General features: G+C 44.5%; 1 protein-coding gene across 12 annotated transcripts in view; it reads left to right on the top strand.

The window, feature by feature from the left end:
* PCDH11X (protocadherin 11 X-linked) overlaps positions 1 to 21,810 on the top strand; it is a 450,326-nt gene that overhangs the window by 232,108 nt on the left and 196,408 nt on the right. Inside the window, exon 7 of one of the 12 annotated variants that reach the window (XR_010305702.1) lies at positions 11,228 to 11,672. The exons of 10 other annotated variants lie outside the window; for them this stretch is intronic. Coding sequence is in view for 1 of the 2 variants with exons in the window: in XM_064158947.1 (XP_064015017.1) it covers positions 8,640 to 8,648 (9 nt within the window). In the remaining variant the exon portion in view is untranslated. Of the gene's footprint in view, positions 1 to 8,639; positions 9,740 to 11,227; positions 11,673 to 21,810 lie in introns of those variants that run through there. One more of the 12 variants, XM_064158947.1, reaches the window with a different exon arrangement.

The following is a 21,810-nucleotide window of genomic DNA, read 5'->3' as shown; positions in this document are numbered from 1 at the left end:
TGCTGAGAAACACTGATTCTTCTGTACAAACTGCTGAGATTAGAGAGAAAATAGCACCAGAGTGTTTTAAGAGCAAATGGACTGAGCTTCCCAGATGTGCTTGGTTTCACATTGTTATGTGGCTTCATTACTACAGATGGAACAGGTGACTGCCATCTTCTTTGATGCAGGAATGTTTTGATACGCTGGAATAGAAGGAAGATCATAACTCTAGAACTCTGTTGCCGTTATTACATCATTCTCTCTTCTTCCTTTACGTGGAGAAGCTTCAGCTCTTTCCACTGCCTTACTCTGTGCTGCAGAGTCAGGAATACAAGACAAGTTTGTGTTTTTGAAGAAACGTTGGCTGAGTTATGGGGAGTTTGCGTCATTGAATGGAAAAGCATCTTTTGTTTTCTTGTTAATTCACCACAAAATGATTGCATACAGAGTTCTGAGAAGTGTAAGTGGAGTTCAAAGTTACACGTCTGAAAAGAAATCACAGGGATGGTTGGTTCATTTTCCATGGTATCCTAAACAACAGAAGTCTCAGCAAAGACTCCATTTCTGCAGCAAGCTGCATTTCTGCAGCAGCATGGTAACAGAGCATGAAGATGTTTCCTGAAAACAAATGGCTATCAGAACTGTTTGCTTTATGTTACTGCTGGGGTTTTGGCAAGTGCTGGAAGTACTTCAAAGACTCATCTGGTGCTTTTTAGCAAATATGGGGGGTTTAATGTTCTTTTTGATAGTGTTTGCAGCATTTTGTCGACACATAAGGAGCTAACTCCAGCAGCTACTCTGGAGATTGAAACTGTTCACTGCCTTCATACTTGCAGCTGAATTGCCACCTTTGGACTTCATTTGGGCAAACATTTTCTTTTTCATCTTCTGCCTGAAATTGGGCATTCCTGAGGATGGTGTAAGAGCAAAATTTGCCTGTATGTTCTGATGTGGTTCCAGCTTGCTAGCAGCAAATAGGCATGCGCTCTTCTCTGTTACTAAGGGCTTATAACACGTAGTAGTGGTGCATCTGCTTTACATAGCAGCTACTCAATATTCATGAGTATGATCTTTAAAAATATTTATATTTTCATTTAATGTATTTGTAAATACATTCATTTAATGTATAAGTAAAGAATTTATAACATTACAGAAAACTTACACAAATCTGCCAACAGTCGTCTTGCTCTGCTGATCTGATCACAGAGCAGACCAGAGCATGGAAAGAAAGGAATTAAACCCTGTTTATTTAATACTTGCTCCCCTCTCCTAACACCATTTTCTTCATACTTGCTTGGGTACTCACAGAGATTGTTGTCTGTACAGTGTGAAAGCCAAAGCAGTGCGAGGCTGCACCTGCAGCTGAGGGTAGTGCAGATCAGCGTGCTCCAGAGTGACTCTGGAACGAATTGTTCTGTGAGCAGTGCTGTCTGCTGCGGTGAGTGTGTGCTGTTACTGGGTGCTCAGGGCCGCCAATTTCTAGGACTCTTTGGGTCATGAGAGAGCTTCCTGTTCTTTATGCCATGAGCACTACAAATAATAGCGTTTCCTTATTTGTGCTTTTCTCCAAAGACTGAGAATAGCAGCAGACATGTTTGGGCTGATATTGCCGTTTGGCATCCTGCTGGCAAATAAATACAGTGTGACAAAAAGGTGTCGTTACAGTGACTCATTTCACTCAGGCTGTAAAAGGCTCTGCTTCATTAGTACCAAATATCTGCCACAGAACTGATAACTGCTGCAGCCTGCACCTTTGCACTAACAGAAAGGCAAGAATAAAATGGATTTTAAAAAGAAGGAGAGGGAAAAAGGAAGTCACTCTGCCACCGGCTGAAGGAAATAGTTTTCAGTTGACATTGATAAAATCACTGTGCAATAAAAATGAATATGCAGTAAAGAGAGGGAGTGTAGAAACACCATGCAGAGCAATAGGAGCAGCTAATATTCATAAACCATTGCATATGATCCCTCTTTGTCCTTTATTATTATTCCTTGACTGCATCTTCCAGTAATAGGAACCTCAGCTTAGGAAAAGTTATGTTATACAATTGGTATGGCAGATTTCTGGTGAAGAGATGTATATGGGTTTTTTTTAGTGTTTTTTGTCTTCTTTCTGTGGGAATATTTTACTTTGAAGCTTGTGTGCTAAAATGAGTTTGGAATGGTTTAGCTCATTGTAGTAAATGCAGTCCTGTAAGTCCTGTGACACAATTAGATTTTCTTATAAATTATGGGAGGAAAATTTTGTTTCATTTACATCCATCCTTCAGATTCTGAAACCTTTTATTAACAGCTGCACAAAGACTTTCTTTAGACAAACAGGAGAGCAAGTTTTGAATGCTGCCTTGCACTTGAGTTAACGTCAGCTTCTAGAGCATTCCTTCAGCATATTTAACAGAATTTACAGAGAGAAAACTGACACTTTGTGCTTCCTCTAATTTAGGATTTCAAGTTCACCTTGAGCAAGAGCTGCAATGCCAACGGAGGAAATCCTTCCGTTGCTTCGTTCTGATTTTTGGCAGCAGGTGTACTTGCAAGGGGGTGTAATGTCTTTGTGTGAGGTACCAGCTGTGCAGCACCCACACTGTTGTGCTCTCGTGCAAGCATGTTTTGCTGCTTTGTTTTTTTCTGCTGTTGCTTTGCTCCGATGTGGAAGTTGTCTTATGTTTGCCAGAGTTTGCTTTCATTATAGATGCCATCTGTGGAGCATCTTTGCTTCAAACTGTATTGGAGAATATACAACATTTTCAATACAAGTAATTCTTGTGTCAAGACATGGGCATGAGATGGATTGTAAATTTTTACTTTGCTTCCAGCCTCCACCACCATGATTGCTGCTCTGTGCCATTCTCTGCCGAGCAAAACATTGTCATTGTTACTCTGTACACAGTTGAGGACATCATTCAGTATTAAAGAGAAAACATTCTCAGTATCTTCTCCTCTTAACTTCTTCTGCTTGGTTCACACTGCTGTGCTTTTTAGGGTGTAAGGAAGGTGGCCTGGCCACTTCCCTGCCTTGTAAATAGAAGTGTTGTCTTAATAATCTCATTAGCATGCTTTGCTAATCTGTACCGCAGTTCAAGAATCAGAGGGGAGCTCCCTTGCCTAATTGCTGTCGTTGCTTACCTGAAGATTGCTCTCATTTAGAGTCTTATTATTGATTTGGTCGTAAATGCAGCAGCAGGCAGGACCCCCAGCCCTGTCCTAGGGGTGAGAGTCTTTTCAGTACTGAGGTTTTCATAACTTTTGTTTAACCCATCCCCAGTGCAGAAGTCCTCTTAAGGTACAGGTGATGGAGCTGTAACACTGGGCCATACTTTTACTGTTGAGATTATTTTGCCAGTTCAGGTCTGGTGGATACCTCTCAGGGCACTGGAGGGCTGTGTGGCCTGCCTCTGATCTCACCAGTGGGACACATTCTGTGGAAGAGACTGGTGTCCTTTGCATTAAACTCTGGCTGTTTTTGTGAAATGGAAGTCACAGAATCATCATATGCAGGGAAGGGACCCTTGAAAGTCATCTTGTCCAACCCCCCCCTGCAGTGAGCAGGGATATTTTTGAATCTGAGAGCCTCATACCAAAAGGTGTCCGTGGGCAAAAGCAGACCCCTATTTCCTTGAGTGCTGTGTCCAGTTCTGGGCCCCTCAGTTCAAGAAGGATGTTGAGGTGCTGGAACATGTCCAGAGAAGGGCAACAAAGCTGGTGAGGGGCTTGGAGCACAAATCCTATGAGGAGAGGTTGAGGGATCGGGGCCTGTTTAGCCTGGAGAAGAGGAGGCTCAGAGGTGATCTTATTGCTGTCTACAACTACATGAAGGGACATTGTAGCCAGGTGGGGGGTGGCCTCTTCTCCCAGGCAACCAGCAATAGAACAAGGGGACACAGTCTCGAGTTGTGCCAGGGTAGGTATAGGCTGGATATTGGGAAGAAGTTCTTCACAGAGAAAGTGATTGGCATTGGAATGGGCTGCCCAGGGAGGTGGTGGAGGCACCGTCCCTGGGGGTCTGGATGAGGCACTTAGTGCCATGGTCCAGTTGATTGGATAGGGCTGGGTGCTAGGTTGGACTGGATGATCTTGGAGGTCTCTTCCAACCTGGCTGATTCTATGATTCTATGATTCCTGGACCTATGAAGCTGAGGGTGAAGAGGGATAATTAAGACACAGACAGGAGTTTTGGCTGCCTCTGTTCCCATGAGGGTAGACTTTGGCTGGACTTGCCTTTCTGTCTAGCAGGCACTCAGCAAGGGCAGGCCCTTTACTCCCATTTCCTGCACTGGTATGCAGGTTTGCGTTGCAGCAGTGCAACTCACACTCAGTGCCAGGCTGCAGCAGGGGAGCCGCGCCTGAAGCACTTGAGATTCAAGGGTTTATCTTTCTATACTTTGTACCTTTGGTATGTTATTTTCTTAGATGCTCTTGCACCCTCTGTTAAGTTTCAGAGGCCATGGAAGAGATGTGGCCAGATGGTGATGCTTTATTGGTACAGCACAGTGTTGGGCTGTGAAATGATGACTGGGTGACCTCCATAGCATGGGGAAAGTTCTGGGCACCTGAAGTCTGCTCAGACCTCACCAGGTGATAGGAATGTATTTTCTAACTTCTCCATCGAGGTGGCTGTATACAGAAAGCAGCAGAAGGATGGTTCTGGGTTTTGCCCCAGTTCATCTTTTGCTGTCTGGCAGCGAGTACGAATGACAAACCTGATGCATTGGGCTCCTTGCATCAGTGTAGCAGTGTCACCTGCAGCACCTCCCTGCTGCCCGTGAAGTGTTTCAATCTTCTGGCTGTTGATCAACATCGTAAATCTTCTCAAAGCAAAGGTTTCAGATGTGTGCTTTCAGAGTGCTCCAGATGATGTTCCATATGCATTGTGTGGATCTGTTTTGCTGAATAATGGCAGGAACTTCATCTCTGAATTGTTCACACATTGCCTGTGAGCTTATGAGGAATTAGTACTTTGTGTCCTTGTTTGTCAAATGAGCTCAGGGAACAGATTTCAGACTTCATACAGCAAGATTGTATATTAAATATCAAGGCTCTAGAACTAGTGTTGTGACCTAATATTTGTAGTTCTGGTGCTTCAAACGATTTCCTATTATAGATTTGCCTAAGAATGTGACATTTTGGACTGAGAGGCAGGAACTTTCACATTCTTCTGCTGATCACCCTTCCTGTTGTAACGGAGGTCAAACTGCTGAATGAGCAAACCTCTTCAGTGTCTATGTTGGACAATCTCAAACTTTGCTGTTAATTTGTGATGAACCAGACTAAATGTAATGAAACTTGCTCTGCAGTTTGTTTCTTAAACCACTGTCCTGGCTAAGACAGGAAGAGACTTGAAAGAGTTGTGACCCCATGGCATGATATTTGGTGCAAAAGATCAGAGTGTAGCCCAAAGCAGTCTATAGTCCTGTATGTCACAGAGGATTGCATGACCACCATCTCCAAACAGGCAAGTAGCTGACGAACTTTTTGTGATGAATAAGTAGGACTCCTGGAAGTCTTTGGGACTGTGTGTGGCTTTAACTCTCACAGCATAAAACCCTTCTGGAATATAGCTCCTGTCTCTCAGGGTTCAGTTCTGTTCTCTTACAAAGCATATTAAAACCTGAGCTTCTGTGGTTTAACAATGGCTTAACACTGATGTGAGAGTCCAGTTCTTTACTGTAGGAACTGTGATGAATATCAGACCATTAACTCAATTTTATACAATTACTAGCTTAATGTCATCAGTCACAAATGAAGCTGTGCTTACCTTTTCCATTCACTGAAGACTCTATTAGGCAGAGTGCAAAGATTTATGGGAGGATGAGGATGAACTTTCCTCTCTCCCATTAGCCCCATGAGCGATGTTGTAAACGTGTATTATGAGTGAAGCAGTTATTGAAGGCAAGGAAGTTAACTAATTCAGACTAAATTGTCAAAGCAGAATGTCAATCAGCATGGGTACTGCAACTCCTCAGGCTTCCCTCCCAGCAGATGGTCGGATGGCACACTTGTAATTGATCAGCTCACCTGAGACACCACGCTGGTTAGACTGGCTTGCTGTGACGTGGAGCAGCTCTGCCTTGGAGCACGACCTCAATGAAATCAGCTTTAGGTCTACAGCAGCACTAATGTAAATCCTGTGTCTCATCAAATCACTGCGGAATGTTGACTGGTAATTAACATGTGCATAGAGATGGCTGTATCCTGCTGTCCACAGGACCTGGTTTAGCTGCTTGGTGTATTTGTGCTAGCTAAACTTTCAGCTCTTCGTCTAGTTCTGTCAGGGCATATGTGCACTCCTCACTGAAGTTGTTAAGCATTGGTATTTCAGGTGAATTTTCAGGACTGCATGACTCCTCACTGTGCAGGACTTCAGCAGAGGTGAATCTCTAAATACCTATGAGGATCTGAGAACTTTACCCCCACCCTACTTAAAGGCTTCTTTTGATTACAGGAAAATGTAGAGCTTGCTGGAATTTTTCTCCTGAGCTTATCCCTGCTGTGACTCTTCTGAATCCATGAGCTAAGAGCCTCAGCTCTTTTAAAACTGAAAGAAAAGTTAGGGAGGCACTTTCCCCATTGTCACGAGGGCAGGGAGTTAATGTGGCCCAGTCAGGAATTATAAAAATAGAATTAATTTATTTCCCTGAAAACCCCTGCCCCCAAACTATATACAAAACTAGTTTAGGTTTATTTACAGGCTCTAATTCAGTTGGGAATTCTTCAAAGGAAGTTATGGGCAAATTTAGAGACTTAGGAAGTCAGGAAATGGAAAAGGCTACGCTACAAACAGAGCTTTATCTCACTAGCAATTGGGCTGAGTAGAGAATTAAGGGAGCAGCAGGCTTTACTCACAGAGGTGAGATAGGAAACTGGAGATGATGTCTTGCTGGATTTCCTTGTGGCTGGGTACCTTCTGACGCTGCAAGCAATGTGCAGCTGTGAATCCAAATGGCAGAGGCCCAAGGTGAGTGGCAAAGCTGCCAAACTCAAATGTGTCTGGACAGGGCTGCCACAAGACAGAGATCCGTGGAAGCGACACTGCCTCAGCAGCGGCAGGGGACAGCCAAACTGTTTGGGTCTCCCCGGGTCAGAACAGGAGCCAGGAAATCAGGGCTGTGATATGGTCCAAGAGTAGTTGGCTCTGGGTGGTGCCAGCAGCTCTTTCCAACGGACCCCAGGACTTGCCAGGCTTGCAAGTTTGCACAGAATGGTGTCACAGTGGGGAGAACCACCCAAAAGCAGGGAGGGTGCAAAAACCAAGAGCCATGTAAAAAGGTAGGAACCATCCTAAGGCAGGGAGGGTCCAAAACAGGAACTGTGTCAAGGTGCGAACCGGTCCTGTTGGGGGCTCTGTCAAGGTGGGAACACTGCACCTTCTTCCTTGCTCTATTTATGCTTTTCGAGACAGTGTCCATTTGCCATTTTATACTGGGCACGAAGGCCCCAGCCAAGCCCCAGCCTCCTTCTAGCGCGGGCTTCCGCACAGGTCAGTACATGTGTGGAAAGGGCCTTTGGCTGTTGCCCCTTCAAGCCTGAAGCAGCTGGAAAGCAGTTTTTGCGCTGCCTGCTCCTCCCCATTCCAACCCCCAGAGACAGAGCGGGAGGGGAGAGAAGAAAGGCTTTCAGAGTGCTCTACAACACCCATTACTGCAGAATGAATATTTGATTTATATTACTTGCATGAAGTGTGTCTCCATCAGCCTGAGATCTGTGGTCAAGTCTTCCCATTTAACTGCAAGTTTACAAGATTCCCTGGGGACATGGTATCCAATACTTCTATTAAAAGAGAGCTCAGACAGTGGAGTTTGACTTCCTGAAGGAAAACAGAATGAACTTTGCAAATTTCTCTGTAGGTTCGTAAGCAAAAGGGGCAGGCTGAGATTGATATGCAGTTTGGAGCAAGACTTGGTCATGCTGGTGACCATCATAGGGTCATTACCCTCAGGAAATCATCCGTATAAGTGAACGATTTCACAGTCTGCAACCATGAAGTCATGGAGCTCCTTGGGTGTCCAACCTGCAGAGACAGGGAATTTCCTACACTGTGCTTCGTTCTCTTCCTTGTGCTCTTGCACAGCATCTGGTTTCTCCTGCCCAGTCCTGAATCTCTCTCTGTAGTCAAGACACTGGTTTTTGCCCTGAGAGGTTTGTTCAATGAATCCCTGCCAGCAAGTTATGCTCCATACCAACTCAACTGTTACATTTTGTCAGACACAAAGACGAGTCATACAATTACAAGAAAGTAACCAATATAAAATAGTAAACCACCACCCCCAATTTTAAACTAAGATGTATCTTTATACTTCGTCAGCACTTCCCCCAGATGCGGTGAAGTAAGAATTAATAGCTGCATTATTCATTAGTTAAATCTCCAGCTCTTAGATGGGAATAAGCAACATGTATTTATATGAAATATACACACCAAACTCCTCCCTTACTAACAGAAGGAGAGGGAGAATTATTTATAGCTGTCTTCTCTGGCTTTGCTATTGCTAATTAGCTTCTGGTACTTAATGCAATAGATGAGATTATGGAATTAAACCAGTGAAGCTAGCAGTGTTTTGCCAGGCTGTGAGGATTTAGTGATATGCTGAAAAAAGTTAGTAAACAGGAGTGGGTAAATGACAGCTGGGATTCATTTCAGAGGGGAATGCTCTTTCTTGCAGGTGTGGTAGCTTCTGAATATAAAGTGGACATTTCCCGGACTGAATTCTGAACTGCTAGTTAGAGTCAACTGGAGGAATATTTAAGAGGCAAGATTACAGATTCTAAGAGATGCCCCTGCCCTCCACCCCTGCCATTATCAACTTCCTGGTTTGGGTCTATGGTGAATAATGCAACCCAAGTGGCACTGGGAGATGTCTTCTGCTTAACACTTCATCATATCTGGGAAAAGATAGAGGAGGCAATGCAAATGTGGCTTGTGCTATAGAGATGTAACAGGGCCATGTCCTGTGTGCTGATGAAGTGACCACAGCTGTGAGCAGACAAGTGTAAAACAGGTTGGGCAAAAGCTGTTGCCAGTTTAACATATGAGTGGTAACTGAGCGGTTTGATTTGTGTTCTGGCCTCAAACCTGACCCTGGCTGAGAAAATCTTAATGATTAAACAGCTCATAATGAGTTACCTTGTAAAATGCTGGAGCAAATCATGCATTTTAAGAATGTCCATCCCTTGGACTTCACACATGTTGTGTGTAAGCTTTGAGGTTTAGGCAGGGTTTTTTAAACCAGGTCTGTACTGGGAAATGGCTAGCAATGACTAACAGTCAAAAACTCCAGGTGGTTGGTGTTTGGAACATTCCTGGGGTTTGATGTGTCATGGAGACCACTGGGGCTTGGTGTCCTCTGGGATAAAAAGGCACACACAGACAGTCACCTCTGAGTGTTCCTGTCTAGTCCTAACGGAGTGAATAAGACATGATGATGATGATAACTGTAATAATTTTTTTAAACTGCTTTTACAAGGAGCCAAGCAAGCCTCCCAAAGCACCACTGTTGGGTACTTCTATCAGCACGTGGACAACTAACACAATCCACTGTCATTTAGTTCTTGTGGTGCTCAGGCAGTTACCATTACCTCTTTCTTTGAAAATGAGTTGGTGTTGCATCTGAAATTGGGATCTTGCTAGAGACTATGGAAGCTCTTCAGAGTTAAACTAATTTAAATAGAAGATTAAATCTAGTTTTATGTGATGGAAGATGTGAGTTTTTTCCAGGGATCTTTTTGTTTGACATAAATGTGCCAATTTCCCTGAAACGCAGAATTAGAAGCCTGAGTCTTTGATACTCCTCTTGTAAGCCATTTTCAGTCTGACTTTATTTGCCCACCAATAATGTATTTCCTGCTGTTCGGAAACTGCATGCAGCTGGCAACATCGCTTTGAAATATTCTTATGTTGAAATATAACACACTGATAAAAGGAGCTACATTGATGCTAATTGTCTGTTTAACCACGCCAAAAACTAGTGACTAGCTGTAGCGAAGGAAGGAGAGGGGCTCTGAGACAAGCGCGGCGGTGAAACGATGATGCGTTTGGCCTTTGCCGCCAGGGCACCTGGCAGGGCTGTGTCAATGCTGCTGCTGAAAGGACTTGATCGATTCTAAATTAAGCTTGTCTTGCCCAGGTCCACAGGCTGTTGCCCTTTTTCTTTTGTGGAGAACAAAGGTTTTACAGTCTAGTCAGCTTTTCACATGTGTGACAAATAGCAAATCACTAGCACAAGCTCCCTCTCCTTAACTATGGAGCTGAGAGAAACTTTCACATCAAATCTCAACGCGAGGTTTTCGTGCGGTCACAGTCGCCCCTTTGTCATGGGTTTCTCGGCAATGCTCAGAATTCAAATGGCCACTAAAAACACCAGTGAGAACTACCAACGTCTGGTAGAGCTATTATAAACAAATGTAAATCGAATACCTCGGGGGCTGGTAAGTAACCCCGACCTCCTCACCGTGCTGTAGCTTTGCTGGGCCCCGCTACAGGCAAAAAGAACTCGACCAAAATACTCCTGACATCATCACGGCTTCAGGTGTGGCCTAGCAAGTACAATGAAGTAGTTCAGTAAAGACCTGATAGGTAAAAGTTGAGCTTAAAATAAATGTGTTCATTTGGCTGAAAGTGATTAAGAAAGGGATCTGGAGGGGTTTTAGCCTCCGGGACTGGGCTAATTTGGTGGAAAGGCAGCGTCGTCAGGAGGCACGGCTGGAGTCAGAGGAGGGCACAGCCTAATGCTTGCAATTTAATCATGGCTGAGATCAGATTTGAAATCCCAGATGGTTTCCTGCATTGGTCTTTTGTGTAAATGTGGCTAAAAAACAGAAGTATTTTTGTGTGAGCTGGCCATTAGGGAATCCTAGTAGGAAAGGAGTGTTCCCAAAATGATAGATGCTGCTTCATTCACATCTCTATCAGAAAATAACTTCAAAAACTATTACGGGGGGGATAAATTGTGACTTGATTTCAAGATGCTGATTAATTTGGTGCTCATTTCCCAAAAAAGGTTAATGAGTCTGTTGAACTGACGAACTTTCCTTAATTAATAGAGGTTTCAATTTTCTGCCAGCAAGGGCGTTAGAGAGGAGAGCAGTGACTGTCACACAAACAAGCACCTATTTGTCAGGGGGGAAAACACAGGCGGTGAAATCCTTCCTCTGCTGTACCTGTGTGTACAGGGATATTTCAGGACTGTCTCCAGAGTGTTTTCGTAGGCAGAGCTGAGGTTTTGTCCCTCTGAGACTCTTTTTCTGTGTGTAGCCGTTCCGAGGAGGTGCCGTTCCTGCAGAGGATAAATCACTGTTCCTCCGTTCCGGTGCCCAGCAGCGCCCGAGCTGGAGAGGCTCCCGCTCAGCTCCCAGCCTCTTTCCCTCGCTGATGTCTAACCCTGGCCGGCCCTGGGGCCCGCAGCAAACGGCCGAGAGTTAAACAAGAGCTGGCAGGAGCGGCAGGCAGGAGGGCCCTCGGCGGAGCAGGGTTCGCACCGCTCCGTGTTTGCCTGAGGTAAAGCTACAAAGCTGCCTGTCGCCGCGGCGAGCAGGGGACTGCGGCGGCCGCTCGGGGCCGGCGGTGTAGGGCTCGCTGCGTGCCGGCGGCCGTGAGCGGGCGCACGGTGCAGTGGATGCTGCCCCTCCCTGCTGGGGCGCTGCCGCTCGCCTGCCCCAGCCGCCCGCCGGCCGTGTCCCGGCCTCATGCGGCGCTACCAAGTCACCTCCTTCAGCGACTCTCTCCGGCCCTGTCTCGGTCCCACTGGCAGTGCCTGCGTGGCAGTGCTCCGTGCAGCTGCTGCTGGCCTCCGGGCTCCCCTGCGGAGCTGTGGGGTCCGTCCGAGCCCGGTGGCTGCCGTACCGCTTGCACGGGACACATCCCTCATGTTTCTTCTTCATTTCATAGTCTAAGTGAAGCAAACTTTTCAAGAATGCCACATCTGTGGCTTCAAACTACGGAATTTTATTCCTCTATAGTTACATTAAACGCCTCGATAAAGAAAAGGTATCAAATAAATAATTCCCGATTATAAAAGTACTATTTATGGTTCTGCTAAGTAGCTCCTAAGGATTGTCAAAGATGATTTGTTCAATAGGAAGCTAGATCTTAATGCTGTAGATTTTTGTGGTTAGCCAGGCTCCCTGCTACAGCCTGTTTCTGAGCAGGGCATTTGTTGAGTTCATACAGCACAGCGAAGTAGCTGAGTGTGCGGCGGGGGGAGGAAATGCCGCTGTTGTGAAGGGCAGTTGGATGGATCTTCTGCTCTACCGTCTCTTATGTCACCCTGTGTTTAGGCAGCACTGATTGCCTGGTGACAACCTTACACGGTTTCAAGAGTCTTGTTTTAGATCGGGGATGCAGCAGCTGACAGATTCTTCTCATGTTTTCTTTCCTCAAATTGTCTTCCAGTCTCTCAGAATGAACTTTGCAGTAAGCTCATGATGCTTTATGGCACTCATGTCTCTGTCCACTGTCCACATGGCCAACAAAGATGTCAAACAGCACTGGTCCCAGCAGCCACCCCTGAGGGCCACCACTTGTCACTCATCTCCCTTTGGACATGGAGCTGTTGATTACAACTCTCCCAAGTGCAGCCATCCACCCAATTCCTTACCCAGCCAGTGACCATCTCTCAGGTCTGTGCCTTTCTGACTTGGTGACCAGGGTGTCATGGGGCACAATGTCAAATGCTTTATGTACTTACATTTATATCATTCCAGCTTAACCTTACAAAGGTATGCAGAGCAGAGGGGAAAACATTCTGCTTGTGCGTTTGTAATGATTCACCCGTCAGGCAGATAAGGACCTTGATGTGTGTTGCTGTAATGTACAGAGCTCAGGCAGCACCACCAGCACAAATCCCTCAAAGGTGCTATTCAGATAGCAGCACGGATCAGACAGCTGCTGAGGGAGCAGCATGGCAGACATGCACATAGCTACCAAATGCTTCCTTTGAGCGGGAAGCTGTAAAATGAAGCATCTTCTCAACAGGAGTGCTTTGAGAAGGGGAGTGGGTGTTTAGAACATGCACAGTGAACATGAGTGAAATCAATGCCAGGAAGCAGGTTAATGCCCCAGCTCCTTTCATAGTGCTTTCAGGGCACTTAGGTGGATGCCAACCAGTAAAAAGCTAAAATGTTTTCTACTCCATTGAAGGTCCAAGTATCTCCAGAGGTTGAAAAACATACAACCCTGTGGGGGCTGAAAGGGGTCTTTTTGTAAGCCTTTGCATCTCTCCCCAGCATTTATGGGAAATCAGGCATATGATGATTAATCCTCGTGTTAGGATGATTGAGCTGTTTGTGCAAACTCAATTCTGTTAATATACAGCTCCATCTGTGGAGCATATAGAATACTCAGGCACTGCACTGCAACCATCCAGAAAAGGAGTTCATGTCCTTCCTGGGAGAGTACCACACAGTACAAAGGCAAGCAAATGAAATGTTACCTAAATATCAAGTGACAATATTCACTCAGTGCCTTTGCAGACTCTGCAAAGATCCCTCTACTATTCAGCAGGCGTCGTTGTGTTTTGAAAAGAAAATGTGGTTTGCTATGCTCATTTTTAACTTGTGTAAATATTTGCTTGTATTTTCATATTTAAGTACTTTGTATTTCTTCTTTCCACTGTCGCAGATGTAGGCAATTTTCTCTCCCTTCCCCCCAGCGTTTTTTTGGCAGATAATGAATGCAGTCCTTTGGTTCTCATCTGATCTTTGGCAGGGTATCTGGAATTGATGCCCTAGGATGTGTTTAGCTAGCTCAGTAATGGTGTTACAGGAAAACTAAACACTCCATGCTACAAAGCTCTATTCAGAAATGGTATCTCTGATCCAGAGGGTAACTAAAATTTGTTGTGGCCCTGTGAATCACAAAATGAGTATTCAGTAATGCACAAGGGTAGCCAAGGGAGTTGGAGGGTGATCCTCCAGGGGTCACACAATACTAGCAGGGCAGCCTGCTGGGCCTCCTTGTCAGGGGATCGTTACACAGTCCTGAACAGGTTGCTGAATTGTTTCTCCATTGTCCTGTGAAAGAAGTGTGTTGAGGTACATCAAGGTGCTGTTAGCAAATGGCTTTACATCCCTATTCCATACCAAGATCCCACTGCAAGGGACTGGAAAGTCAGTTTGCATTTCACCTGCTTAGAACTAATTCCTGCCTCTGTGGGCATGATACAGCAATCTCATCCAGGATTTATCCAGGCTGCTACCAGGTGCCAAGAGCTATCAAGCAGTGCCTGAGCTGATGTGGGATGTGTGGAGGACTCAGTCACTCTCCTCATCTCTTTGCAATCATTACACACTTCTACCTGTGTCAGTTGCAGGTAAAATCTAGGGTGGAATTACTTGTCTCTATTCTTGTTAATCCCTTGCCTGCCAGCTCTCATCAGGCATTACATTCTGCCTGCCTTTGCAATTTCAAACATGCAAATTCTTTGTCTGATGAAGGGCTGCTAGCCTGTCTCATAGAGGTGTATGTTATGGATTTGGGTGTCATATATTAATCTCACTCTAATATGACTCTTTGTAGCTTGGACACTTCCCGGTAGTTTTAAGCAGCAACTAATTGAAATCCTTTCCTTTTTTTTCTATGGAAGTAGATATTTGTACATCGGTTTCTACTGAAACGTCAAATAGACCAAGTTTCTATTTCAGTGGGTGAAAGTGTGCTCCAGCACTGGGATTATTCAAACTAGGGGTGTAATTCTATCATGCATTATAAATGATGGTGGCTGCACTGACTGTAGCAGCCTTAATGCTTCATTGAAACCAAGCTACCTGCAGCGTGGGCCCCACCACTCATTTAGGTGCTAATCTTTGTGGAAAACAGCAAGTCAAAAAGGTGAAGTATTGTACTTCTCCATCTACCTGCTGAAGGAGGATACAGAGACAGTTGTGTCCTTAGGCTTCACCTGGGACACATCAGTGTTACAGGGAGAAGCTTGTTCAAGATCATTTAATCATTAAAACATTTGATTTGCACATTACTTAGGCTGACTTGGTATATTGTGCTGGCTTTGGAAAAAGACCACACCATTGGCTGTATTTTATCACACCATATAAAGAGCAGAACTGTGTATGTTGTAATTTTTGGTAAATATGTTTGATAGTTCAGCCATCCATGGATTTCAGTGCAGTTCAAGTAGCTTTGCCACTTTGAGCACTGACATGATGGTGTTATCTGAACTATTCCTCATGCTGCGCACCTCTCTCCTTCCTAAGAGTCCTGCTGAACTCGAGGCAACGTCTGACTCAGAAGACAAAAACCACAGATTGCTGAGGGACCCAAGTATTCAGCAGCAGCTAGAGTCTGTACTTCTGAGCTGATTAGATGAGTATGTTCCCCACCTGGAAATAGTTCAAATATTTACAGTCAAGGGAGGTTTTATGCAACACAGTTTGGTTCAGATGTCTGGCTGTTAATATTTAAACACTTTCTGCTGTATTTGGAGAACTGTAGATCTTGACTAGGCACTACAGCTTCTCTCCTCTGTGTGACTTGTATCTGCATAGCTTATATAGGCCTTGATATGCTTCATTCTGCTGCCAGCCCCAAGCATCCTTCCTGTAATTTCCACTGAGTGCAGAAATCCTTCAACAGCTAAAGCTTTAGAATCTCCTCCTGTCAGAGGATATGAGACCCTGTCCCCATGTTACACGTGTATGAAGAAGAGCTTCTTGCAGTCTTTGTGAGACTGTTCAAGTTTACTCACCACATAGATGCATGGTTCCTACACACCTCATGTAAATACACATACTTGCATCTACAAAGTGAAGGAAGAACCCCCTGTGAAGGAGTTAGGGAAGAGCTTCAAAGGGCTGGAGGTGGGTTTTGGTTTAGTAGCACATCTAGGAAGGGGGTAGTAGAGAGCCAACTGCTTACCTGAACTAGCTGGAAAACATCTCTCCTCCTCCTGACCTCACACAGCTTATCCACCTCCTAGCAGTAATAATATGGCGAGGTCAAAATATAGCTATGTTCTGGAAATACTGGAATCACAAATTATGTAGGCTTAGTATTTTTATCTGTGCCTTTCATAGGAGCTGTGTGAGACGATAAAGCTCTGTCTTTCAGGCGGTTGTGTGTACTCCAGAGGGAAGGCTGTCTCTGGCAGAAGGTTTCAGAGCGTGAATGCTGCTGAATGATTCATTTATAAGTTGCTTTATTTTGTCAGGAGTTTTGCTGTTGTGCTTTCCTCAATAACACCCCAATTTTTCCATGCTGTAATAGGCTCATATTCTTAAAGCCTTTGAGAAGGTGTGACATGACTTTGATCTCACAGGCAGGACAGCATAGCAAATGAAGCATAGCAGACTTCCTTAAGTATCCTTAAGGTTCATCTGGAAATGGGGCATGTACAGCCTTCTTTATTCTGTGTTCTTACCTAAGATAGCCTTTCCCGGTTGCAGACATGAACATCACACAAAGAAGGAAAACTCATGGTGAAGGCAGCTGAGTTACCAGGGAATGCAGATTTATTTGTGCTGGTGTGCTTGTAGGTATCCAGCGTGCACAAGTGTGTGTGCTGCACGCTACGGCGGGCACTGCCGTTCTTTAGAGAGGCTGAGGAGCAGGAAGCAATAAATGGGACTATTGACCCACTTTAACAAATGGCCTGTTGAAAGAAATCATTTCTGTGCATATAGTATTTGCTCTGTGCTACATAAAACCTCTGATGTGGGCTTGACAGATTTGTTCAAAGAAAATATTTATTGTAGCCTGAATTGTGTAACAGGTCTTCATTATTGATATCTCTTGGGTTTGCTGCCAGAAAATGGTATTGTTGCATTTTGCCTTCTTTTATTTCTCCTTGGGGGATTGGCATTCTTGACAGTAGAGACCTAGGAGTTCTGCACCTTCACTGCACTGCTTCAGGCAGTACTGACCAGGCTGGTTAGGTGTGTCTGTTGTGAGCTACTGAATACTGCTCCCAAGATTCTGTACAATTGTTTTTCTTCCACCTTCAGAGGAAAGAAAAAGATGCTTAAACTTGTGTCTTAAATGTGATTCTGCTTACTCTGGTATTGTTATCATTTACATGGAGCTTAGCTGGCTTAACAAACAACTTTTTTTGGGTCAGCAAGATGATGCTGAGGCAGCAGAACACACTTTTTTGCAGTAGTTACCTTAATTAGTAGGGCTCTTGCATGCTTTCTGTGTGGTCCTCCATACCAGCTTCAAAAAAAGCCTCCTGATTCTTTAACCTTACTGATCAAAGGGGTGTTACTGAAGGAAAACAACTGCTGAAAAGGAGAGATAGATTAAATGGGTTTAGAAAACTCTCAGAATATGAAAATATGCATGGCTATGGAGTTGTAAATAAGAGGGAGAAGGAATCTGTGTGCTGTCCATTCCAGGGATCTGAACTTGGAAATGAACAAGACAATTCATTGAGCTCTTCCTGGACTTTCTGAGAAACAAATGCATCTGTCGTCCATGTCACTGTCGGAAGAATGCTGCTGTCAGTATCATTTGATGTGGCACATTCTGATTTGTTTGCATTTCTGTGACATTGTGTTAAACATAAAAGTAAATGGGAAAATAAGATGCTTCAAGGGGATATTGTGGCTGAGAGTCTGTCACTGAGCTGTCAGAGGCAGCTGAAAGAGTTTCTGAACTCAAGTGTCCCAGGATAGCACATCGCTAACAGCAACTTACTTAGGTCTATTGTTCTGAGATTAACTTGTGTGCTACCTTCAAGGTTAGTAGCTAGGGGATACTTGGGATCAAAGAAAGCAGAATATGAAAGAATCTGTTAGAGTCTAAACCAAGTGCATAACTTAGATGTTCAAATGGATTTGTCACCTGCATCCTGTCTCGTGAATCTGCTATAGCAGACAAGGCTTCCTGTGCACCCTCATCATTACAAAAGTGAGGCATGGAGTAACCTGAGTTTTGTCTTTAAGAACCATTCAGTCACAGAAATCCTTAGCAATGGTAACTTATTCTGTAAGGTTAGATCAGGTATTTTATGGACAAATTAACATCTAACGAGTTGAAATAGAGATTTGGTATTGAGAATTTAAGACAGTGAAAGAAGTGTAGGAAACTTCTCCATTGCAAAGGGTGCTGAGCTTAATATTTCACTTTAAACATAAGTGGTGGCAAGTGGAGGGAATTGTCTAAAGGATGAAGGAGAGGGTACTAACAGCAGATCTCAGTGACAGCATGCAGGTGCTGTCTGTGACTTCCCATAACCATGGCTTTCTTCAGTCCTCATTTTGAGATGATCTTTAGCTGCCTCTCCTGAAATCAAGGTGTCTGAGTTGAAAGACTGGTGTCAAAAGAGCAGAGTCACTCAGTTAAAACATTTCCCTCTTGCCTGAAATACCATGTCCTTAATATGGCATTTGTTTCTTGTCCCTGCCCAGCAAGATGGAATCCATGCTTCCAAACACGTTTTTCACCATTTACTGCCTTTGCTGCACTGCCCAAAGCTTGATTTGACCCTTCAGAATGTTTCCGTAACAAGTGCCTTGAATCAAATTATTTTCTAACACAATGGGGTTAGCACCTCTCCTGCTGTGCTGCATGATTCTGTAGAGGTGCCAGAAGAAATACTCCACAGAGGCAAGATTTATCCTATATTTCTAATAGAGTCTGCCCACTTGTCCTCTCTTCAGCTAGGAAGCAGTAGAGGAAATTGGTTTCTGCCGAGGTAAATCCACATCAGTACACAGGCACATCAGGCTCTTTGGAGTTAATTGTTCCTGGGAGGCCAACTGCACTGTGTGGGCAGCTAGCTGGGGGAGAGTACCCGTGAGCTGCTACTCCATCCTGGAGCTCTTGGCAGTGTGGAGGAAAGCCAAGCTCCAAAGCCTGAACACCCTGCTGGTCTTGATGTCTTCTTTCTTAGGCCCATGTGCACTTCACTGCTTCTGCATCTTTTTCAGTCCTTCAAAGGCAAGAGATCATTGGGGGTGATGGTCAGGCCTTGCAAACTGATTCTGTGTTTTCAGGGAGAGTGCAAGTTAACTTCTGGCAGCTTTGCTGATGTGAAGATTCTGGCTCTCCAGTGAAAGAAGAATTTTCCTTTCCCTATTTTTTTCTTATTTAAAGTTTAGAAAAATAAGGGCACTGTGATGGTCTGTAGGCCCTTTGAGATGGAGACCTTCAAGCATATCACAAAACAGGAGCTATTTTCTTTTCCATCCATTAGAATGGTAACAGAGCATCATAATCCCCATTTCTTGATGGAGTTCCTGAGTGACACTGCAATGTTATGGAGAATGTAGACTGTGGGGAAAGGAAAGAAACAGACACAAGCAGGACATTTTAGGGACAGGTATTCTGCAGGTTGTGACTCAGGAGGCACATGAGCACCCTGACATGCATAAGCAAATCTTGAAATAACTCTGCCCATATATTAGTGCCTGGGGTCTTTGACAGTCTGTCTCCAGACCAAAAGCTTTGACGTTCAAAGGGAGGTTTTGTCCCCATCAAATGAGATACCCAGGGGTGTGCTGGCAGTAAGCTAGGGCTGCTTTCTGAGTGCCTGTTTGACTGCAGCAGACATTGGCATGTTATTGGCAGAAGAGGTTTTCTCAGGTGAAGGTTCACCTTCATCTGGAAGTTTATAGGATGTAGTTTTATATGGGAGCTTTTCTCTCTTCATACATATAGTTTGGTACTTTACACAGGGTATTTTCTAGGCTATCAATTTTACGCTTTCTTTTTCGACTGCACATTCCTAATGCATTGTAATTTCTCCCCAGCACTGTGTAGCAACAGAGCTGTTGCTCATTGGGTTTGGGTATAAAATGTGAGCCTTCTACATCAGGCACTGTATTCCCCATCTCGCTTGAAAGCCCTGTGAGATGTACTGAATACTGAAGACTATTTGCATAGCCTTATTTGGGTAGAGAGCATCCCAAAACCTGGACTTACTCAAAATAGAAATTAGAACACTATTTGGTGGTACAACAAGTTTTGCAAAGCAAATCCTATGCCTGTTCTTCCCTTGGTGTTGCTGCTGTGTGTAGAAGAGAGGAGCAGCCACACTTGCTGAAAGAACTGCTGCAATAGAAATTTCAAAATGGATAAATGGCTGGGAGAAAAATCATCTTCTCTTCAGATGTAGCATTTCTATTAGCACTGCTGCTGTACTGGAGACAAATTAAGGGAATGACTTATTGGAAAAAGATGACTTGTGCAAGCTGTAATTGCAATAGGTTAAGAGCCCCTAAGTGCCGTCCCAAATGCTGTAGTCATTTAACCTCAGCAACTCCCCTCCGTATTTGGTGTTTAGAGAGCTGCTGGAGTGATCAGCTGCAGCCTTACTTTTCTTGTTACGTTGTAGCAAGCTTTTTGGTAGGCTCATCTCAACTCACAGCAGGGTCTAGGACATGAGCGTTCTGTATGGAAGCATGGAGGCTTTTTAAGAGCATGACAGACTGAGATTACACTACTTTTCTCTCTTTCTGAGGAAAAAGGGCAGTGCCACAGTAATGCTGTCACCGAAGTGGAGAGGAACGCAGAAAGGCTGTGTTTAAAAACGTGCAGGAAAAGATCCAGCGTACATGAGTCTTTAGCACCTGATTCGAATACGGCATACGTGAGAGTTGCCCCCAAGCAAACCAAGGCCACCGAGAGCCCCAGAGTCCCTCATTATCTCCCAGCTAGGCCCAAGCAGGCTGAAATTTATTGTAGCCCGTGGCCTTGAAGGCCACAGCCTACAGGGTACTGCTTACATTAGTTACGTAGTTACCCAGGTAAGGATCCCTCTGGAGAGTTGAAAGGAACAGGGAGAAAAGAGCAAATTGTGACCTTGCTGCTTGCTTCAGAAGTGTTTGCAGGATTATGGGATTGAATAACGGCCTGAGAGGAAAATGTTCTCTCACCAGCTTTGGCAAGTGACAGTCCCTTCTTGGGACCCCGAGTCCTGGGTCCTGTTCGCAGTCTGTCTAAAGAAATGTGCTGGGCAAAAGTCCAAGCTGAGGTGCTTATGACATGCATGGCTTCCCCATGCAGAGCTGAATTTCATATTGAGGTGGTTATGAAATATAAATGCCCGTGAAATCTCCCTCTCCTCTGATTTTAAGTCTGACTTAATCCAAAAACATCTGTTTAGTGAGAAAGTTGGGAATCCTCCTTCTTCCTTTTGTGTCTGAGTCACAAACCTTGGCTTTTGTGAGGTTGTTTTAACTCATGGTAAAATGTTACTGATTGTAATGAAGGGGAAATTAATTAATGTGAGATTATATTTCCCCCAAATTAATAATGTTTATTAAGTTTCATATTCAGAAATCTCACCACCCCCAACCACTAATCTAACAATAATTGATTCTTCACACGGTCGTGGAAACATTGCACAGACAATAACTAGATCTGGAAATAACCAGCAGAATATATAAACATTAATTGAGCTGGAAGAGAATGTTCTTGTGGCCAAATACTGCCTGCAGTCAGCGTACTGCTTGGCCACTGGATGGACTTTAGGAGCTCCTTTTTGCTCATGGCAGAAGGCAGTGGTGAATTAGAAGAGGCTATAAATATTTACTCACAGAATTATTATCTCCCGACTGGTGAGGCTAGCTACAACTTCAGGCAGTACCCGAAACGCTTTCAGGGCATTCTGGTTTGTCAGCCACTGGGGCTTCTGGTTCTTCCCAGGCTTCACGCAGTGCTGGGAAAGGAGGCAGACAATCTCTGGCCTGGTCCTCTGGACGATCTGTGTATCCAAGATTTCTCTTCTTGGGAGGAGACTTTCAGGTGCAGGCAGGATGTCTTGCGATATGCAGTCTCCGCACGATGCCGCGCTGGCTCTGCAGGCCCACCGTGTGGAGCCATTTAGAGCCTGTTCCTGGTAAGCTTGCTGCAGTGGAGTTTCCAGGCAAATAATAAGGCAGTAG

Source organism: Pogoniulus pusillus, chromosome 19 (assembly GCF_015220805.1).
Source record: "Pogoniulus pusillus isolate bPogPus1 chromosome 19, bPogPus1.pri, whole genome shotgun sequence".
NCBI lineage: Eukaryota > Metazoa > Chordata > Aves > Piciformes > Lybiidae > Pogoniulus > Pogoniulus pusillus.
Note: the sequence above shows the minus strand (reverse complement) of the source record. Positions and strands in the feature narration are given on the sequence as shown.